Consider the following 20898-nt stretch of genomic DNA (forward strand, 5'->3'; position numbering starts at 1 on the left):
CTTCAGGCACCACGTTGAAAATGGGTGTACCTCAGGGTTCCATTTTGGGTCCTTTTTTATTTCTAATATATATAAACGATTTGCTTAGTTTTATTGAGTCGCGACACGAGGTCGTATTATTCGCAGATGATACATCTTTATTATTTAAAATTAAACGACAATTACAAGTCTATGACGAAGTGAATGATGCGATTTCGTGTGTGGTTCATTGGTTCCGTATCAATAACCTATTAATGAATAGTAAGAAAACGAAATGTATTAAATTTACTTTAAAATGTATTAAATCATCTTTAAATGTGAGACAAGTAGATAGTAATGTAATTGTTTCTGAGGAATCATTGGAGCTTGTTGAGTCAACCGTATTTCTTGGTATAACAGTGGACTCCAAACTGCAGTGGGGACCTCATATTCATAAATTGGCGAGTAAGCTTAGCTCTGCAGCATACGCAGTAAAAAAAATTAGAATGTTAACAAATGCGGACACGGCCCGTTTAGTTTACTTTAGTTACTTCCACAGTGTCATGTCCTATGGCATTTTGCTATGGGGCAATGCGGCCGATGTAGAAATGATATTTATTCTGCAGAAAAGAGCTATACGTGCTATTTATAACATGCACTCAAGGGAATCCCTGAGGGAAAAATTTAAAGAAATTAAAGTTCTCACTATGCCATCCCAGTACATCTTTGAAAATTTGATGTATGTTCGCTTCGATCAATAATAGTACTAGATTACGGATCAGGAACAAAAATAAGACGCTCCAGTGGCCACGAAAACATCTTCATTTCTTAGAAAAAAGTTTAATAATGTTAACGACTTCAGTTTATTATAAACCTTAATACTTAAACATAAAGTTTAATTACCATTGCAAAATATATGTATTTAGGTCCTTTCGTCAGAAAAAGAATATTATGGAATAAATTTAAAATGTCACTTGAACATAAAAAGTCATCAGTACAAAAATATTTATTCTAAAATGATACTTAAAGCCTAATTTATAAGGTTAAAAATATTTGTTTAAAATTTCGTGCTTATTGTATTGTGGAACAAGATGTAGTTCTTGGTATTACATTTCAATGCTCAGAACACAGTAAGTATTGAAAGACATAGAGTTGCAGAATATACATATTTGTTTTAGGTTTGTTTTGTATGGTCGCAACTATTTTTGACCGATTCAAAAAAGTAGTAGATAATATTTTACATTGCCGCTATTACAACAAATAGGTGATAAAAAATAAAATTGAATAAAGTAAAAAAAAATATGAAAGGAAACACGAAACATGTTTTCCACGTATTCTTTATACAGAAGTAATTAAAACAATAATGTAGGTTTAATTACCTTTAAACAGATTCAGTTTGTTATAAAGCTGTCTTTTAGAAGTCATTTTTATATGAGCGGTTTCTTTTTTACAAATATAATGTAATCTTATATCAATGAATTTTTCTATAATCAGTTTAATTTAGGCTTATTTTATGGCTGTGTTCGTTTCCCCCAGAAAACAAATCCTTTTCAGCATATACGCTTAAAATATTTACACATACATATAAAGTTTTTTTAATACTTTTTTGCATTGATTTGCCACCACCATTGAACAATTCTAGAATTTTTAAAAGAGTTCTATATTTCTTCTCCTCTTTCTTTCGCGACAATACATATCCATTGTGCACAGCGACAAGGGGCTACTAGGAAATCTACAAACAAAAATAACATTATAAAATAACAAAACTACTCTATGCATTCCCTGTCCAAGAATAGGTGATGTTTGTTACAATAGTTGGTGCCTTGTTGCAAACATTGGCCAAACAATTACAATATTCGTAAATTGTGTTTTATTTACAATATAATTGTGTTTATTATTTTATGAAAAACACTTAATAATATAAATTTACCAAAAAAAGATATTCCTTCCAAAACCTTGGTGTTACGGTGGTTTTTTACTCAGTTTTTGAACGCGCATTGCAGCGTTTTGACGTCTTAGTGTTGGCTATGATTGGACCATACTAATTTGAAATAAGACCACAAATTTATTTGTGGTCTTATTTTTCGGGCCGCTTTTGAAGCGCTAATCGCGGATCTAGTAGTATTATTGATCGAAGTATGTTCGTAAACATATTGAGGAGTTTCCTAAGATGTCGGACATACATAATAGAAATACTAGGAACAAACACAAGCTTGTTGTGCCGATGAGTAGGTTACATAAGATACGAAATTCATTCGGGTGTTTGTCTGTGCGCCTGTACAACAAAATCCCACAAGATGTTCAGAACCTACATATACATAGGTTTAAGAAAACTATTAAAGAACATCTGTGCAATAAAGCTTACTATAAAGTCAATGATTATCTAGAAGATTGCACAAAGTGGGAATGAGTTGCTCGCTCCGGGAATTTCAATATTGTAAAATTGTTATGTTATAATTACTTATTGTAATATGAATATTTAAAAAAAAAAAAAAAAAAATTAAAATAAAAATCTAATATTAAAAAAAAAAAAAAAAAACATGCCCGCTGAGTTTCTTGCCAATTCTTCTCAGGACGGAGGCTAATTCTTGTGAATTGGCGGTAATTCTTTTGACGTTCAATAAGTATGTACTTTCATTTATGTTGAATAAAACTTTTTTGATTTGATTTGATTTGATTTGATATGTATTCACTACAAAAATATAATCTACACGAAGATTTTCTTAATAATATGTTAGTGATAATTATCTAATACCGAAATATACGAGAATTGCTTGATTTCCTTCTCGGGCCTCAATTATAATAGGTAGGTACGATGAAAACGAAACTTTGTGACTTACATTGGTCGAACCCAGAAAAAAATATACAATAATATGCCCTTGAATTATATAAATGAGATTTACATTTTAATAGATCGTTCTAAAGCAGGAGAATGTCCTGCAATGCTTCGATAGATGGTGTCTCTACAGTGACGTCATAATTCACAAGAATGATTTGACTTCATTTGACGAGTTTCGTTGGTGAAGTAGGACAGTGCGGTGTGATGCGTTGATTTTTTTTTTTTTTTCGTTTTACCATCCGCCACTTATGCAGTGTTCGTGAAAATGTTATAAATGGTGTTTGACATTTGGTTCACTTTAATAGCGTCTTACTGTGTTTATTTGCTTCTCTGTGGGCGGTATGTTGATCTGACAGATGATGGTAATAAACATTTTTGTACTAAACAGTTTATATTTAAATGTTTTTTTTAACACGTTTAAATAATGATGTCATTGTTTGAAGTGCCTTTTTGAATATTAAAAAATATTTACTTTGTAATATTATAGAATTATCAAACTGAGGTTATACTATGTAATTTCGTTTGAGGAAAAAACTATAAAGAACCGCTTTTTTAATTTATGTGTCACCTTTTACAATTCAACGAACGTATTTGATTACTATTTGTTACTTGTAACAGAAAAATCTTAAATAAAATAAATATTTTTGTGTAGATTTTCTAAAATAGCAGCAACGAACGATTTAATAACTAAATTCTTTTTTTTTGGGTAACAACAATAAATATTGGTTTTTAAACAAAACTTAATTACAACGGAAATGAATTTACATGTGAGATGTGTACTCAACAGTTCGCTGAAGGTTATTTATTATTACTGAACAAACTTATTGAGAAACACATTTTATAGATCTATTTGGTAAAGAGGAAAAGCGTACCGGCCGGTATGGTTAGTCATTTGTATTGACTGGTGCTAAGGTGTGTGCATGTAAGTTCCGTCCTCTCGGTCAGTGTGCTTAGTGCGAGTTTTTTAACGTTCTCGATAGCGTAAAAGTTAACTCACATTTTGTCTGCAGTTGGAACAGCGCCCCTAGCGGCAAACGTAGGCAAACGATCTCATTCCATACAAATATGAGCTAACTTTTACGCTATCGAGAACGTTAAAAAACTCGCACTAAGCACACTGATCCTGCCATAAACCAAATCATGTGTTCTCTTTGAAAGAAGCCGCAAATATGCTGGCGGTATCTACACTGTGTCTATCGGCCCCTTTTAATTTGAACTATACTAGATGATCCATATATGCCCACGTCAGGTACTGTAATCTAATTAAAATAAACATTTTTGCTTAGATCGGTGGACGAGCTCACAGCCCACCTGGTGTTAAGTGGTTACTGTGAAGCCCATAGACATCTACAACGTAAACGCGCCACCCACCTTGAGATATAAGTTCTAAGGTCTCAGTATAGTTACAACGGCTGCCCCACCCTTCAAGCCGAAACGCATTACTGTTTCACGGCAGAAATAGGCAGGGTGGTGGTACCTACCCGTGCGGACTCACAAGAGGTCCTACCACCAGTGAAACATGTAATACAAGCATCACACTTTAATAGCGAACTGAACCATTTTTTTTTATATTTTACATACCCTGTGCAGGTGTGTAGTAATACAATTATGGCACCGTCAAAGATCCTCGATACGTGTGCACATTTTGAAGTAAATCATAAGTGTTGACACATACCAAGCTAATTAAAACGTGTTAATAGCTGTCGTGTTTACTATCTCGAGACAATCTGTTGAAGCTTCAATTGTTTTGTATTCGGGCGGTCTCACTCATTTACAGAAAAGCACGACTGGTCTACTGCAGAAATGAGCACCGTTTTTGTCTATGGGCTCCAGTAACCACTTAACACTAGGTGGGCTGTGAGCTCGTCCACACGTCTAAGCAATAAAAAAAAACAACAAAAAACAAATAATTTTCCACTATACGTAATGCTGGCTGTAAATGATCAAAATTGGCCCCTCATAAATTAGCCCACCTAGGCTAATAAGTTGATAAAAAAAATGATACTTATTGATTAGTAAATTCATTACCGATCACGTTCAGATACATAACGCGGAAACGAATATAGTGAAGTGTTTCATTTAGTGCTTGCTCATTTGCATTTATTATTATAGTTTGATTGTTACATATTTTAAGAATCACACGAAGTGATGCGTTACAATTGCTTGGATCGTTTATATGTATCACTTGGAATGATCATCTCTTTTTTTTTTTTATTGCTTACATGGGTGGACGAGCTCACAGCCCACCTGGTGTTAAGTGGTCACTGGAACCCATAAACATCTACAACGTAAATGGCCACCCACCTTGAGATATACGTTCTAAGGTCTCAAGTATAGTTACAACGGCTGTCCCACCCTTCAAACCGAAACGCATAACTGCTTCACGGCAGAAATAGGCAGGGTGGTGTACCTACCCGCGCGGACTCACAAGAGGTCCTACCACTAGTTAGGATCTTAAAATAATTATCTTAATATAGTTATCTTAAAATAATTATCACAGATGATTCGATTGCCTCTCATTTTTTTTCACAATGAAGAGGTTCAATGAAATATACTTTTAAATAACAAGCAAAATGTCGAATATATGTAATTATTTTTCTTCGGCTATCTGCTTGGTGAGATAATTCTTACATCAATCTATTAACATAATTTATAAAATAATAAACAAACTTAGTAGTTTTAATAATCAATCATTAATTTTAAAAAAAACTGAGATAAAAACACAAATCATTTTATTGAAAAATTACGTGGGGTGTAAAATCAATTATTGTAAATATTTGACAGATATTCGTAAAAGTAAAGTCATTATAAAATATTTAAAAAGTAGTACTTCGGTTTGACCGTCATTGTCACGATGTTCCTATTTTATAGTTCTAATTCCTGTGATGTGTATGTAGAAGTCGTCATCCAAGTTCACTTTATATATTATGTACTCTTCAGTTCCGAAATACGCTGCAACTGCATGCACCCCAAAAATTTGTCACAGCTGACTTTTCTACAAAAGCTTTTAGTAAAAAACTGATGGGTGGGTGGACGATGGGTGGACGATCTCACAGCCCACCTGGTGTTAAGTGGTTACTGGAGCCCATAGGCATCTACAACGTAAATGCGCCACCCACCTTGAGACATAAGTTCTAAGGTCTCAGTATAGTTACAACGGCCCCGCCCTTCAAACCGAAACGCATTACTGCTTCACGGCAGAAATAGGCGGGGTGGCGGTACTTACCCGTGCTGACTCACAAGAGGTCCTACCACCAGTAAAAATCTTGTCAATAAGAGCAGATGTCTTTCTTATTGGTCGGAACGATCGTTATTCCAGAAGGTAGCAGATGGAAGGACTGGCTCCTCGCTTCGTTGCTGCTCGGCGCTGTTGTGGGGGGTTGGGCCGCGTTGCGCGCGGGACGTGCGAGCAGGACACAAGTGCAACGGATGCTGCGCGACATGGAACAATTACGGAGAGCCGAGATGGCATTGGACGAGATGCAGAAGGAACTCGAGAAGGCACGACTAGAACAGGTAGGTCGGTGTAGCACTAGGTTTTTTTTTATTGCTTAGATAGCGGTTACTGGAGCCCATAGACATCTACTACGTAAACGTGCCACCCACCTTGAGATATAAGTTCTAAGGTCTCAGTATATTTACAACGGCTGCCCCACCCTTCAAATCGCAACGCATTACTTCTTCACGGCAGAAGTAGGCGGAATGGTGGTACCGACCCGTGCTGACTCACAAGAGGTCCCACCACCAGTAATTACGCAAATTATAATTTTGCGGATTTTGATTTTTAATACACGATGTTATTCTTTCACCGTGGAAGTCAATCGTGAACATTTGTTAAGTACGTATTTCATTAGAAAAATTGGTACCCGCCTGCGGGATTCGAACACCGGTGCATCGCTAAATACGAACGCACCGGACGTCTTATCCTTTAGGCCACGACGACTTCAAAACGACTACGTAAACTTAATACGATTAATTTGCAGCAAGAGTGTGTATATATGACTTCATGATGTCATCTTGGCCTAAAGGATAAGACGTCTGGTGCATTCGTATCGAGCGATGCTACTGAGCCGGTGTTCGAAACTCGCAGGCATGTAATTTATCTGCTGCGAGCATGTATGCCGGTCCATTGAATGGCGATCCGTGTAAACTAAAATTGAGACTTCGAAGTTTCGAGATTGGTGCCGACAATAGTGTTGCCATATTTATGGACCACACTGTTAAGGACGGTCGTAAGATAAAAATGATGAACGTTTTACAGGAAAGTGCAACAACAGAGAAGAAAAATCTAGAAAAGAAACTTAAAGAGACAAGTGACACGCCAGTCCTGAACACGACCACGTCGGATCTCGAAGTGTCTAAACTCAAAGCCGAAGTCGAGGTGAGGACATAAAAAAAGATTTCCGAAAAACATTATCACAAACAAAAACACACACACTTATGTTTTTTTGCTAGTAATAATAATAATCCTGTGAAATCGTGAACACATTTTTTTCTTGTCGAAAACAATGCAATTTACCATTTGGGTTTTGGTTCGTGTTTTTTTTATTAGCAAACTGTAGTGTTTAACATAAAATTTTATTGTGAATTAATGTAAATGATTTAAATTGACGTCGTTTCAAATAATACGAAACGTTTTCGAACTAAATTTAGTTTGAATTTTTGAATGAGATTCAGAAGTATATTTTTTTTTTCGTTGATGTCAGATGTGAATTTTATGCGACATAGAATATAATTACAATTCAGATCGGACAAGTCAGATCGCTGAAGCAATTTCAAGCCATTAAAGCATTCCCATAAAAAAAGACCGTTTTTGGATGTATTACAATCATCGGGGTTTGAATATGTAATGTTTTATCAGCCTTAACATTTAATCACGTGAATTGATTTAAGTAGACTGAATTTGGGAAAATCTGATTTTATCTCAAATACACATACATCATAGACAGACATCATTTTAAAAGAGATAGTATGTAAGTTTTAGCAAAAAACGCAACAATTTGTATGGAATGTATTTTTGATATGTTTTGTATTCTGTAATTTCAATGTGGTATGGACATGTGATGTGTAGAGAGGAGATGCATGTGACTAAGAGATGTATGGAAAAGGGTAGCGCAACCTCCTGGCTGAGCCTTTGCTGGCCCACCTGTATTGGCCACGAGTAATCCTTCAATCCTAAAAATAAAAGGTAAAGGGACCGACCATTACGAGGTCGACCGAAGAAGATATGGATGGAGTGTGTGATACACGGTATGAGAGAGAGAGAGGAGTAAGTGTTGAGATGACGGCTGATAGAGGAGAATGGAATAGAAAAATTCATTGTGCCGACCCCACCTAGTGAGAAAGGAAAAGAAAATTCTGTAATTTCAAGATTTGAAAAAAATATAATCCAACCATTCTTACTCTTACGCTAAATCCAAAAGTTTTTTTTTATTGTTTCGATGGGTCGAGCCCACAGCCCACCTGGTGTTAAGTGGTTACTGGAGCCGATAGACATCTTCAACGTAAATGCGCCACCTTGTGATATAAGTTCTAAGGTCTCCTCAGTATAGTTACAACGTCTACCCCACCCTTCAAACCGAAACGCATTACTGCTTCACGGCAGAAATGGGCGAGTTAGTGGTGCCTACCCGTGCGGACTCACAAGAGCTCCTACCACCAGTAAATTGTTAGCACCAGTATATTTGGTTATGATTTTTTCATTTGCTATTTGTAGATGTTGCGAGCTGAACTCCGTAGGGCGGAGGGTGAGCTCGAGGACCGGTGCTGGGCCCCTCCTCCCGGGCTCCAGCAGTGGCTCCAGCTGACGCACGAGGTCGAGAACAGATCCTACCTCAGGAAGAAGCAGCAGGCCGACCTACAGCTGCAACAGGCTAGGGACGCGGTGAGGGATCCCGCTCACAGACTTTACGAACCTTTCCCTTATATGACTGTATGGGTTCCGGACAACACGGATCCATCAGATCCAATAACCCTTACATTAGACGCCTTCAGCTCTAACACTAGGAGTAGGGACCCCGGTAATCATACTAGGCGAACTCGGCAAAGAGTTCGACGTGCAATCTAACCTAAATATCAGCCCGTTGAGTTTCTCCCCGAATCTTCTCAGCGGGTCGCGATTCCGATCCGGTAGTAGATTCATTCGCGAAGCCTCTGCTCTTGATTTGTTAAGTTTCCCTTGGAGGCGTTCGGGTAGCTGTTAGCAAATCCCGCCCATTCTGACTTAGCCCTTGTTCGCTCGCCTGTCCTGGTGAAACTGGAAAGGCCTTCAGACCAACAGTAATCCCTAAATCATATAAAAAAAACAACACGGACCTTTGATTTGGTTTAGATTTTTTGAACAATCTGTCTGGTCGATGCAACATTGACTTTGGGAATAATGATCTAGGTATATAAGCTTGTGATGGGCTTAAGAAAAATATTTCCACCATGGACAAGTGGTGGAAAGATCATACTAGTTGTTTTAGGTCCTTGGGATCGCAAACAATATAGCAGACTTTTAAGACTGTAAAGATTAAAGTAGCGTTCGAAAAACAATCAGTCACGTCTCAAGGTCTACCGGAACGTATAAGTTAATGTCGCGACTCACGATGTGTCAATAAAGGACAGCTTTTTTTTTCCTACCTAAGCTGGTCTTGAGGGATTATTTCAGCGTAGATTTAACTAGTAGGTGATCTCACGGGGCTCAAACCTGGCGACGTTGCTAACACGAACCCTAGCAAGAGCCGTGCTTCGTTGAATCTACCACCGGGTCGGAAACGCGACCCACTGAGAAGAACTCAGGGGGCTGTGTCTGTGGGTTCATTTACCAGAACGATGACCGGAAAGCACAGCAATAAAACGATGATCAAATGTTCAATAGAATTCTTACGTGTTTTTTTTTCTTTTTTAGTGCGAAAAATTACGCAAGAAGCGTTCTAGTTTGGTCGGCGCCTTCGTGTCGACGCACGGCAAGTCCATAGACGACGTGGATCGGTCCATTGTGGAAGCGCGCACTGCACTCAACGAGGTCACTCAAGAGCTACAGGTGAATGAATATTTTATAGTAATATCTGTGGCCAGCTGCGATATACTTAGACCGATCTAGACGATTGCTTTTGGAGAGGCTGAAATAGGTAACCAATTACAAGTTTGAAAGCGTGTCCTGTCTGTAAAATGTAAATCGTTCTGGTTACAAATAAGTGTTCACTTATAATTGCTTATTTTATTTAGTCTTACTTTAACTGGGTGAATTTGGTATTGAAAGCTTAAATAGAGGGTTTGTGATTTTTAAAACATGAAATAAAAAATTTAATAATGAATTTTTTTCCCTGGCCTATCGCTGTTAGCCTAACAGACTTATAGCTACGTCCGGACGGAATGAACTTTAATATTAAAGGTTCCCATAATAGGAAAAAAATTATATAATTACTGACCATTGTACATTCATAATAATATACTTATATAATATATTATACTGATCACGTAAGTCTTTTTGAATTAAAATTATATAATTTTACTAATGCACGTTTGTGTTCTGTTCGATTTTGTAGGAACGCATGCACCGATGGAAGCAGATCGAACGCCTGTGCGGGTTCAACATCATCAACAACAACGGGCTGCAGTACCTGGAGACCACGCTGTACAGGAACATGAACGGTCGACCGACGGGAAGACGTGAGTTTCCCTCTACTTTAATCATAATATTCTATAATAATATATTATAACGATGACCCGTGCTTGAGGTATCTAAAAGCACCGTTAGTGGATCGGAAGGATCCGCAAAATTATAATTTGCGTAATTTCTGGTGGTCTCTTGTGAGTCCGCACGGGTAGGTACCACCGCCCTGCCTATTTCTGCCGTGAAGCAGTAATGCTTTTTGGTTTGAAGGGTGGGGCAGCCATTCTAACTATACTGAGACCTTAGAACTTATATCTCAAGGTGGGTGACGCATTTATATGGTAGATGTCTATGGGCTCCAGTAACGATTTACTACCATGTGGCTGTGAGCTCGCCCACCCATCTAAGCAATAAAAAAAATATCCTTCACCGTTGAAGTCAATCGCGAAGGGTTAACGTTAATGTTTGTTCTACAAATGTAACGTTAATTCCCTCTTGCCTCCACAGCCCGCATGAGCAGTTCCCAGGACGACCTGAGCGTCGGCGACGACACATCCCTGTGCGGCTCAGGTAAGACCTTCGATGACGTGTCCGTCTTCCACGAGCACGTCGAATGACCTTCGCACGTTTCATACCTACATATTATGTACACTTCAATACGTTGTCATACGGAGTAAAGATCACTAATGGTGTCTCTCTGTAAACATTATTAGGGATGGCACTCACAAGAAAAAAAATTTTTTTTTTCAATCCCTTTATTGGTAACTAAATAAACGTTAACTCTATGACAATGTATTTTAGATTTAATAGATAGAAAAATGTATAGATGCATTCACTGCTGATTTTGAAACGGTCACAAGTAATTAAAAATAAATTAACTTCTACTATCTAATAGTTTTTAGTTATATAGAACTTTATGATTTGAATTAGTAGAATTTTTTATGATAATTTTAATTATTTACTTGTAGAACTTTAGGATTTGAATTTTTAGATTTTTTATGACCTTTTTTTTAAAGTCTCTAGTGATTTGTTGTTGCCAATTGTTGGCGTATTTCAGTATACCGAGTTCTTATCGAATCAGATTAGGATACATTCGGTAATAATTTTTTTAAAGTTTTTAATTAGCTATTATCTTCTGACAACCCGACATATTTTTAGTAGGCAGGAGTTATATTAAAGTAGTCATAAATTTTGACTACACATTTAAAACCTTCTTACATCAATATCTTAATTTATTCTTGGCAATTAAAAACTAGCATAGTTCAATATAATTAGGGTCGTTTTTAAATATTTAAACAATTCAAAGTTGTGAATGCTTCGATATACTAATGTTTGCAAAGTAGTTAAACATTAATGCTTGATGAAACACGCGCCTTCAGTTTACTCTGTGTAATGTTTATTTTGTTTTGTTAAAGCGTGATATGTGAATAAAGCATCAGATGAAGCGAGAACTCTTTATCTCTTGGCTAACATTTTATTTAGATTTATTCAACAAACGTTCTCTTGTGTTTACATTTTTTTAACATTATATTCAGTGGAATCTCTAATATAAATGTTTTTTTTTTTTTTTAATATATTCCAAATCGGTGATTAAAATTAGTAGTGACTATAATTCATGTTTTAGTATGCGAAAACGTTCCTTGAATGTTTTAACAATATAAACGAATTGTTTTGTTAGTTTCGATTAAATATATCGGATGTTTTAAACGTATTGTGTGTATTTAATTTTGCATTCTAACCAAATTAATGATTCATTACTTTGTTACAAAAAAAAATCAGCTGTTAAGTTAGCTTCTAAAGTATTTTTATAACACTAAATCAGCTGAATTTTCAAATGATTTTTATTCTGTACTTAAGTCTAGGTGTAAAACTATCAAATCTTATTAGTCGATTTTAAATCGATATTCATTTTCATTCGATTGTGTATTGTGATACGTGTTATTAAAAAATCAAAGTGTAACGAAATGTAAATAGTAGTAATACAAAATGATTAGAATTAAAAAAAAAGTATTGTATCTCTAAGGATCTTTGCTATACTACATTTTTAAAAAAATCGTGAAAATTTTCTCTAGGTTTTAATATTTTTTCCAAAATAAAAGGTAGGTTTTTAACATCGAGTACATATTCGAGAGAGTTATATTATTATAATATAAACTTCACCGTAAAAATCTAGAGCTGATAGAATTTAGAAGAATCCTTGTTTTGTAACGTCTTTAAATAATACTTTTTATACGTCTTATCAATTTGGATTCTTATTCACGTTCACACTACATAAAGATATGTAGAAATGTTGCATGAAGTGTAAACGTGTTAACTGTCCCAACTCTAAGCATTTCTAAGTCTATTAAATAAATTGAACTTTGTTAAATAAATTCAACAATAAAACGCGAACCAGTATTGGTCGTTTATCAAATGACATTTTGAAATAAAGAAAAAAAATATACAAGGCTTACAAATTGACTGAAACAATAACGACAAATTTGTCATGCACGTCTCAAAATGAAAATCGACTAACGTGTTCTAATCGATATGTACTCGATGGTTTTATGTTCCTCGCATAGTTTAAAATTTATATCTGAAAGATTATTTTAGACAGCAACCGAACGAATGTTATTTATTTGTTTTTAGTATTTAAGCAAAAAAAAACATGTAGTATGAATAGAGTTGTCAATAAATAAAATTAAAACATCAACATTTATCGGTCACAATCGATAGGAAGCTTTCACACAGTAAAATTCCTAATTAATGAAGCATGTATGAAATAATCATGAAAGCGTTCGGTTGAATGATGGGACTGGAAAGGCAAAGGCTCTAAAGGTGTCATATTCAGGGTTTTTTTTTTTTAAGCGCGTTTTTGCCTTTCGTAATATTGGTGACGGTACATCCCTATCCTTGCATGATTTATTGCTTTGAATTAAGGAATTATTCATTTCACGACTTCAAACTGACGTGATGCGTGATAGCATAATAAAGGGAAAATATTAAAATTTATACAGACAATATAATACGTTACACATTGATTCGACATTAGCTAAGACGTTATGTGATATTTTTCCAGAAAGGCTTTTTTTATTTTTTTATTTGTTTGACGTGACACTTGGATCTTTTATCCGAGTTGCAGTGATCATGACGTCATCTTTATTGCGTGAATTAAATAAAAATAAATCCCGTTATTGTGTTACATAGTTTATCTCGCTAATATCATAGATAATACCATACTAGTTGGATCGCATGAATGCAAGCGGCTAAGTATATTATTATGACGTAGTTTATTGTAGTGTTAACAGTTCTTGGTTTGAATTCGAATTCTATATCTGTGGTCAGTGGATAAATAGTAACAAATCTAATATAGTAAAGGTTATTGTGAACACATAAATTTTTAATTTAATATTTGTAATCCTTACAATATAATTGTGCTTTATGATATGAATAACAATATTAATATCAAAATAGGCAAGTCTTAACTACGCAGTGAAATAAAAATTAATCGACTAAAACATACTTAAACCCGCATAAAATAATAATATATTTGTATTTTTTTTTAGAAAAATGTCTAGAATTGTTTTTTTCTGCACGTTTGAAAGCTTTTGACGATTGTGATTTTGTTTTTATTTTTATGCCACCTTCCGTTTATCCTTTGCTTTTATTAGAAAGTGTACCACAATAGTACCTATAGTGCTCTTTTCTAGTTTGGCTACAATGAAAGGTAAGAAGATTATAAGTGTGACGCATTGCTTGCTAAATAAAACACATGAACATTATTTCGTACATGCTTATTAATAGGAATTTGAAATTCAGCACCAACCATTCGAGAAATATGAATTCGGGTTAAATACTTTTATCTCATTCACACGCACGAAACATTCTCTAAACTGGCAACATTGCATTGTTCGTAAATGGAATGAATGCGATTCTTAAGACACGAAGAGTTGATGTAGAACGCGTATTTCAGTGGTGGATAACTTTGGATGGCGCGAGGACTCATCGGGAAGCGAAGAGCACGATTCTCCACACTATCCTCTAGATTTAAGACTCGCCGAGGCTAGGTGAGTTATGAATAAAATTTCGGTAGTTTTAAAATCAGCTCTTCAGTAAACTTCTTATTGTTGAATAAAGTATGTCGATTTTGTTTTCGTCGATTTTTTTATTGTATTGAACATTATCTGTGCCCGCGACTTCGTTCCTGTCTATTTAACGTAGTTGCCTGGAAATGATTAATTAATAATTAATTTTATTAATAAGTAATTATTTTTTATATTAAACCGTAAGACAATGATAGCGCAATTTAGAAAACTAATGGTGTCATCTATCAAATTGCAACTGTAAAAGCACATTTATAAACTTAGTAACTCGGTGGTGCAGTACTTAGCGACCCTGACTGTTGCGCCGAGGGTCGTGGGTTCGATTCCCACATCGGGCAAAGATTCGTTTGATGAACAGATTTGCTTTCTCTTTATCTGAGTGTTTATTATCTATCTATATATTGCGTGATTTGTTTCCAGCTATTATTATTAAAATTAAAACTAACCTAAACTCAAAAAAAATTCAGTAATTTTGCGTGATGCGGCCACAACTAGAGACCGGTTTTCGCTTTATCTTTACAGAAGATCAGCTTCATCTGTAAAACAATTAAACTTCAGTCGATATTTATTTATTTATTAAGTTGCACCAACAAAGTGATCATCAATACTAAACATTGACAAATTGACGGAAGTTCATGGCAGATGTCACCTCAATTGTAGGTGCAATCGGCAGTGCATTAATAACAAAAAAAAAAGATAACTAAGATTTGATTACATTTGATTGATTGCTTAAGATTAATTTATATTTGGAGTGCTCTGAGGAATTGTTTGAGATGATTCCGGCATCTCGTTTTTACCATCGCACCGCCCGCCACCGGAGTAGAGTTCATCCATACTACCTGGAGCTACTGCGGTCATCCACAGTGCGTTTTCAGAGGTCTTTTTTGTCACGTACCATCCGGCTATGAAATGAGGTCCCCTTCACGGTGTTTCCCGAGCGCTATGACATGTCCTTCTTCAAACGAGGCCTGTAGAGAGTATTAAACGGTAGGCAGCGGCTTGGCTCTGCCCCTGGCATTTCTGAAGTCCATGGGCGATGGTAACCACTCACCATCAGGTGGGCCGTATGCTCGTCTGTCTACAAGGGCAATAAAAGAAATATATATTTAAAATTGCATTAATAAATTGCAATTATATATGCAAATTGTATTAAGAACAAAAACAACCATTCTGGGCGCAGGTTACAATTGGAAGAGCGTCTCGCTCAAGAAGCCCGCGAGAGACGTCAGGACGAGCGACGTTTAGAGGACAAGAAACTGTCGAGCGAGGAACTGCGCATGCGGAACTCGCACAACGACGTTCGCAAGAGTCCCGTTGACGACAGACGCAAGGACCAAGTTCAGTTCGTGCTGGGAGGAGACAAGTGAGCACTTTTTTTTTTTCTCATATCTTTTCCGGTATCCTGAGGAGTAGCTGAGCTTCCGGAGCTCGAACCTGTGGATAAGCGCTGCTTTATTGTGTTATTCAGACCTGTACTCTCTGTCGCTTTGTCGGTCTGTAGTTTAGCGGCTTCACTCGAAGTCGTAAAGTCGTCAAGTCGTCGTGGTCTAAAATAGAGCTGTCCAAACTACATAATATATAAACTTTGCGGGCTAATTAAATTTACTACAAAAGCTTGCAAAAATTAATTCCAAAAATAAAATCCTTTCCGGGAATTCCCGCAATAATAGTAAAAGATAGCTTCACTTTGAAATGGTGTCATGGGAATGGAACGTTACAAGAATAAAGATTAATTTATACCTAATATGGGTTATATGTTTTGACAAAGAATTATATTATCCGCGGTAGGCAGCGGCTTGGCTCTGCCCCTGGTATTGCTGAAGTCCATGGGCGTCGGTAACCACTCACCATCAGGTGGGCCGTATGCTCGTCTGCCTACAAGGTGCAATAAACAAAAACTATTTTTTGATTAAAACTTGCGACTCGGACGCATGAAAAAAAGCCAATATGTTGGTAACGCATGTTCACGAACGAAGAAAAATAAATATTAAATACATGACTAAACAAACGTAGGGCGTTGTTGTATTTGGATAAATAAAAACCTATATATTTATGTCTCTGCGTCGCGAAGCAGTCATTTGAGCTTGAAGAATCGTTATTTATACAATACAAATAAAATTTCGACCTCATGTTTAAAGGTGGCAAAGGGCAGGTTTGCTGGCTCCGTCAATCTCTTAGCACTTATCTACACCAATATATAAAGCTTCGTTATATTACATCTTTTCCCTTCTACCTTGCCCACCACAGTAAATTTTTCAAGGTTGTCTGGTGGCCGCCGAGCAATGTGACCAAAGTAACCAAGAACCTTCTGGTAGCAATTCGTCGACAGTCTCGTTTCTATGCGAAGTTGCTCGAGTGCAGATTTGTTTGTTCTCTTGGCCGGCCGGCCACCAAACCGTTGGTCAGAGCAGGTAACTGCTCACTGGACTCTCTGTTGCGACCGCCCTGAGAGAAGCCGAAAACCGAATCAAATGGAAGCTGATGGTACAAAGAGCCACGAAGGGCTTTCAGGGACACGACCTTCAGCTATGAAGTATGCGACTAAGAAGAAGAAGAAGAAGATATTAAATCTTGAAAATGAACATTAATTTCAGTGTGAACTGGACGGGAGAGGATCTGACCCGCGCCGTGCACTCGCAGCCGCAGCTCCGCGCCTCCATGCGGGGCGCCCCGCTGCCTCCCCCGCGGAGACCCTTCTCCACCGGCCAGATCGTGCGCTCGCGGAGCACTGACGTCGTGCCCAACAACCTAGAGGACCCCAGAGTCCCCTCCAGAAACCCCTTCACGAGACAGAGACCTTTAACTGAAGGTACCTATAGCCTTGAGATCCCATTTAAGTTACGCCTTGACGTGAAGGTGGGCTCATGGGGCTCAAACCGGAGTGCTGCTAACACTGGCCCTAGCAAGAGCAGTACTTCGCAGAATCTACCACCGGATCGGGAACGCGATCCACTATCTTAGTCCGGTAGATCCGGCGAGAAACCACCATTCCGTAAAGTGCTCATACAGTGATGAAGTTACTAGCTTAAAAAAATTTTTTAGATTATCCTTTTTCTTAGTTAAGTTAGAGTATTGTTTTTCTGACATACTTCTTGCTATAGTTTCTCGTAATGGAAGTGATATCGTAAGGTATTTGAATCTAATCACAACAATTCTATTTTAATAGTATTAAACACATGGTGTGATTTTATCGTGTATGTATTTATTTCAGATGCGGCAACCCCTTCCAGCGTTACTCCTCCGGAAGAAGAATCGACGGACTCCTCCCTGATGGACGACGAAGGTGTACCGAAGCCGAGAAAACGTCGGATCCATTTGCCGTTTGGGAAGAAGACAAAGACGCCTGCGTGACTACCGCCTCAACGTACACTGCGCTGTCCGTACTGTGTCACTGACCTCGCGCACTACAGACTGTTAGGAACATACTGAGGTAACAGCACGCGGCAAATGTCGAACTCTCACTACGAACTTTACGAGCGCATTCAATAATGGTGCGAGCCGACATTTCGTATTCGCTCATATTTATAACCTTAGTAAAATTGAAAATCGATTTAGTAACGTCTTTATTCAGAATTCTGACTGTAAATGTCTGCCGGTACAAAAAATAGTTCAATAATAAATGAAATGTATGCATAAGAAAGAACCTATCATTAAGAGTTCAACTAAAAATTACACAAATATGTGTCTGTAATAATAAAATAAAAATCGGAAAAATGGTTTTGTAATTAATTTATATCTAAAAGTAAGTACTTAATTCGGGTATTATTATTAAAAATTATCTAACTACCTTTGTCGATAATGTATGACGTATAAATTGAAGATTTTTTATGCGTCTTATCCACCTTAATCAATTATGTGTTGTGTAGAAGTTTGTTAGAAGTTAAAATGTAACAGCGGTACAAAATTATTTGTGTTGTGTGAGTGAATCGAAATTACTAAAGGTTTTATATACAAGAACACACAAATAAACCGGCCTAATATAAATCAGCAGAGCGAACTATCGACTGAGCCCTCGTTAGTTTAATATCATTATATTTTTTTTCATTATTTGCGTATAATGTTTTTGCACCCTTATTTTTTCTCTCTATGATCACGGTGATCAAGGTAAGAGAGATAATTTTGTTTTTTGTGAAGAATCCTGCTTGTATATATCTGTATATGTATATTAGTACTAAATATTAAGTACTTATTATGTTTTGATTCAATAAATTTAACACTTGACATCTGTACATACTGTTCGATAGATCAGGTCGAGTTTCGAGATGTGTTTATTTTATTGTGCTAAATACGGCTCATCTTAAATCGGCTAGTTAAATTTTACTAACCGCTTTGGACATAATTTAATCACAATATCACTTATATCGCATCATTCCCTTTTGTTTGTTTTTTTTTTCTTTTAGTTTGATAGCGATTTTGTTCACTCGTAGGTATTATTTTCTTATTTGCGAGGCACGTTTTTATATGTATGATAATTGTGTCGGAGGCCGTAATTTGAATTGTAATTGGACGGATTAGCGTCTCGATTTGATTATTCAGTTCTCGTGCAACTATGCGGGGCAGATTACATGGGACGGACACTAGATGGCGTTGTTCGGTTTCTGACTACCCGCGTCCTAGGCCATAGATAATACACATAAATATAGTGATAGATAAGCAATTCAAGCACTCAACAAAAATGTTTACGGGCGTCGGCCACTAGATGGCTTCGCTTCGATCAGTTTCTTATTGCTCGTGTAGATGGCAGTAACATATTACCTATACTATATTTTATTTTTAATGTAGGATTTTGTAAATTTTCAGAAACCACAAATTGATAAAAATTTAATCAATTTCCCTATAACAAATAATGACTTATATGATTTATAAATGCCTTAACTTTAACAACATATAAGTTTAGGGGCATCCGCTACAAGACGTCGCTAATTTCCATACAAAAAAATTTTTGTCCTAAAGTATTGCAGTTTCAAGGCCCTGCCCTAGGCTAGCATGACTGAGATGTCGAAATATAGAATAGCGTTGTAACGTGAAGAATTTAGGTTATAAACAATTTTTTCACGTAATATTTGTGTAGCAGATCGTATCGTATAATTTAATAGGAAAATAAAACATGGTGCTAATTATTTAGACAAAAACTGGCTGGTCAGCAGTCGCGGCTCAAATTTTTGTATCAATATTTACAATTTGCTGTTCTCTTTTTTTTTGTAGTTTATTTATATGTGTCTTGTGAGATAACCGGAGCCAGTAAAAGGTTATCGTTTAGAAAAAATCTCCAATTTGCCTATTTCTATACGATAGATTTTTCAACTAATAGTTTTGTGAAATAGTTAAAACGAACTGAATGAATGACTAAATAAATATACAAAGTGTTTATACTACTTATATTAAGATATGATTTTGTATGAATTATGAAAAATGTTGCGTACTTATTTTTCTTAATTCTGGAAACCAACTCTTGGTTCATTTGACTTTAATAGTAGACCAGATCGTAGAGTCCACAATGCGTACGCGCTCAACTTTGTACAACGGAGCCGAAGTCTCTACATTATTGTAATGACTACAACAAAACAACTTGTAGTATTTATATATTTTATTAGTACTGATTGAAAAAAAACCTTTGATTTATATCAGTCTTCCTATTTCGTACTTAGCAAATAGTATGCTGTGAAAATATTTATCGTATTTAAAAATAGAACACTTGAAATGTGAAAATAGTTTTTCATAACTTGTGTAATAAATGAAATGATCATCCCAGTACTTTGTACCGTTTCGTACTCAAGTAAAAAGTAGGTAATTGGTTTTTTTTTAGTACAAAATCTTTAGATTTACTGCACTGCACTATTTTAAGGGGCGTAAACGTTCAAAATTGAATGGGAATCATTATTTTAAATACGAACACTTATAGAGTGTTTGAACAGATCTACTTTGTAGCACGATAATTCGTTGGCGAGGAAGTTCAATGTTTGTAAGCTATTTATGAAAACGAGGTTTCTGTGACTTTGGTCACAATTGTTGACCTAATAATATGTATGTAGTTTTTGCTAATGCATTGAGACATGCTGGATAATATAAAACGTATTATAATAACAAATCATATTTTTAATTATTTTAAAACAATGAATGAAATACTATACCTATGGTTAACATCGGTAAGTTATTTACAGCAAATAAGTTTTCGTCGTGTCATAAAGTAGATCATTATTAATTTTATTTCATTTTGGATCTGATTGTTTTAATAAAAAGACAAATCGTGATAGACATTGTTAATGATTGAAAACAAATAAAAATTTTGAAAATATGTTGGCTTTTTTATTCTAACTTTGAAAAGTTGGTGATATCAAGAATGATCTCGAAACTGTTTTATTTCTTTACTACACTTTTAATCACATCTGTTTTAATAGTTCATTAAAAATTCAAAGAAA

The 20898-nt window shown here is 36.0% G+C and overlaps 1 protein-coding gene and 2 long non-coding RNA genes across 5 annotated transcripts in view; 1 reads left to right on the forward strand and 2 right to left on the reverse strand.

Annotated features, from left to right (window-relative positions):
• Stim1 (stromal interaction molecule 1) overlaps positions 1-20774 on the forward strand; it is a 57740-nt gene extending 36966 nt beyond the window's left edge. The window contains exons 6-15 of one of the 3 annotated variants that reach the window (XM_012695693.4): positions 6120-6313; positions 7059-7178; positions 8514-8681; positions 9690-9824; positions 10330-10453; positions 10905-10967; positions 14350-14443; positions 15660-15842; positions 17074-17288; positions 17691-20774. In XM_012695693.4, coding sequence (XP_012551147.1) covers positions 6120-6313; positions 7059-7178; positions 8514-8681; positions 9690-9824; positions 10330-10453; positions 10905-10967; positions 14350-14443; positions 15660-15842; positions 17074-17288; positions 17691-17830 — 1436 coding nt within the window. In that variant the 3' untranslated portion in view covers positions 17831-20774. Of the gene's footprint in view, positions 1-6116; positions 6314-7058; positions 7179-8513; positions 8682-9689; positions 9825-10329; positions 10454-10904; positions 10968-14349; positions 14444-15659; positions 15847-17073; positions 17289-17690 lie in introns of those variants that run through there. The other 2 variants (XM_012695684.4, NM_001135202.1) reach the window with 2 other exon arrangements.
• LOC134200080 (uncharacterized) lies at positions 798-2493 on the reverse strand. Its single transcript, XR_009974835.1, has 2 exons — positions 1889-2493; positions 798-1690 (listed from the first exon to the last, which is right to left on the reverse strand). It is a non-coding gene; the product is annotated as an uncharacterized LOC134200080 (long non-coding RNA).
• Positions 10325-15584, reverse strand: LOC134200086 (uncharacterized). Its single transcript, XR_009974842.1, has 2 exons — positions 14926-15584; positions 10325-14601 (listed from the first exon to the last, which is right to left on the reverse strand). It is a non-coding gene; the product is annotated as an uncharacterized LOC134200086 (long non-coding RNA).
• Positions 20775-20898: the final 124 nt, after the last annotated feature.

The sequence above is a fragment of the Bombyx mori genome, chromosome 14 (assembly GCF_030269925.1).
Source record: "Bombyx mori chromosome 14, ASM3026992v2".
Classification (NCBI taxonomy): Eukaryota; Metazoa; Arthropoda; class Insecta; order Lepidoptera; family Bombycidae; genus Bombyx; species Bombyx mori.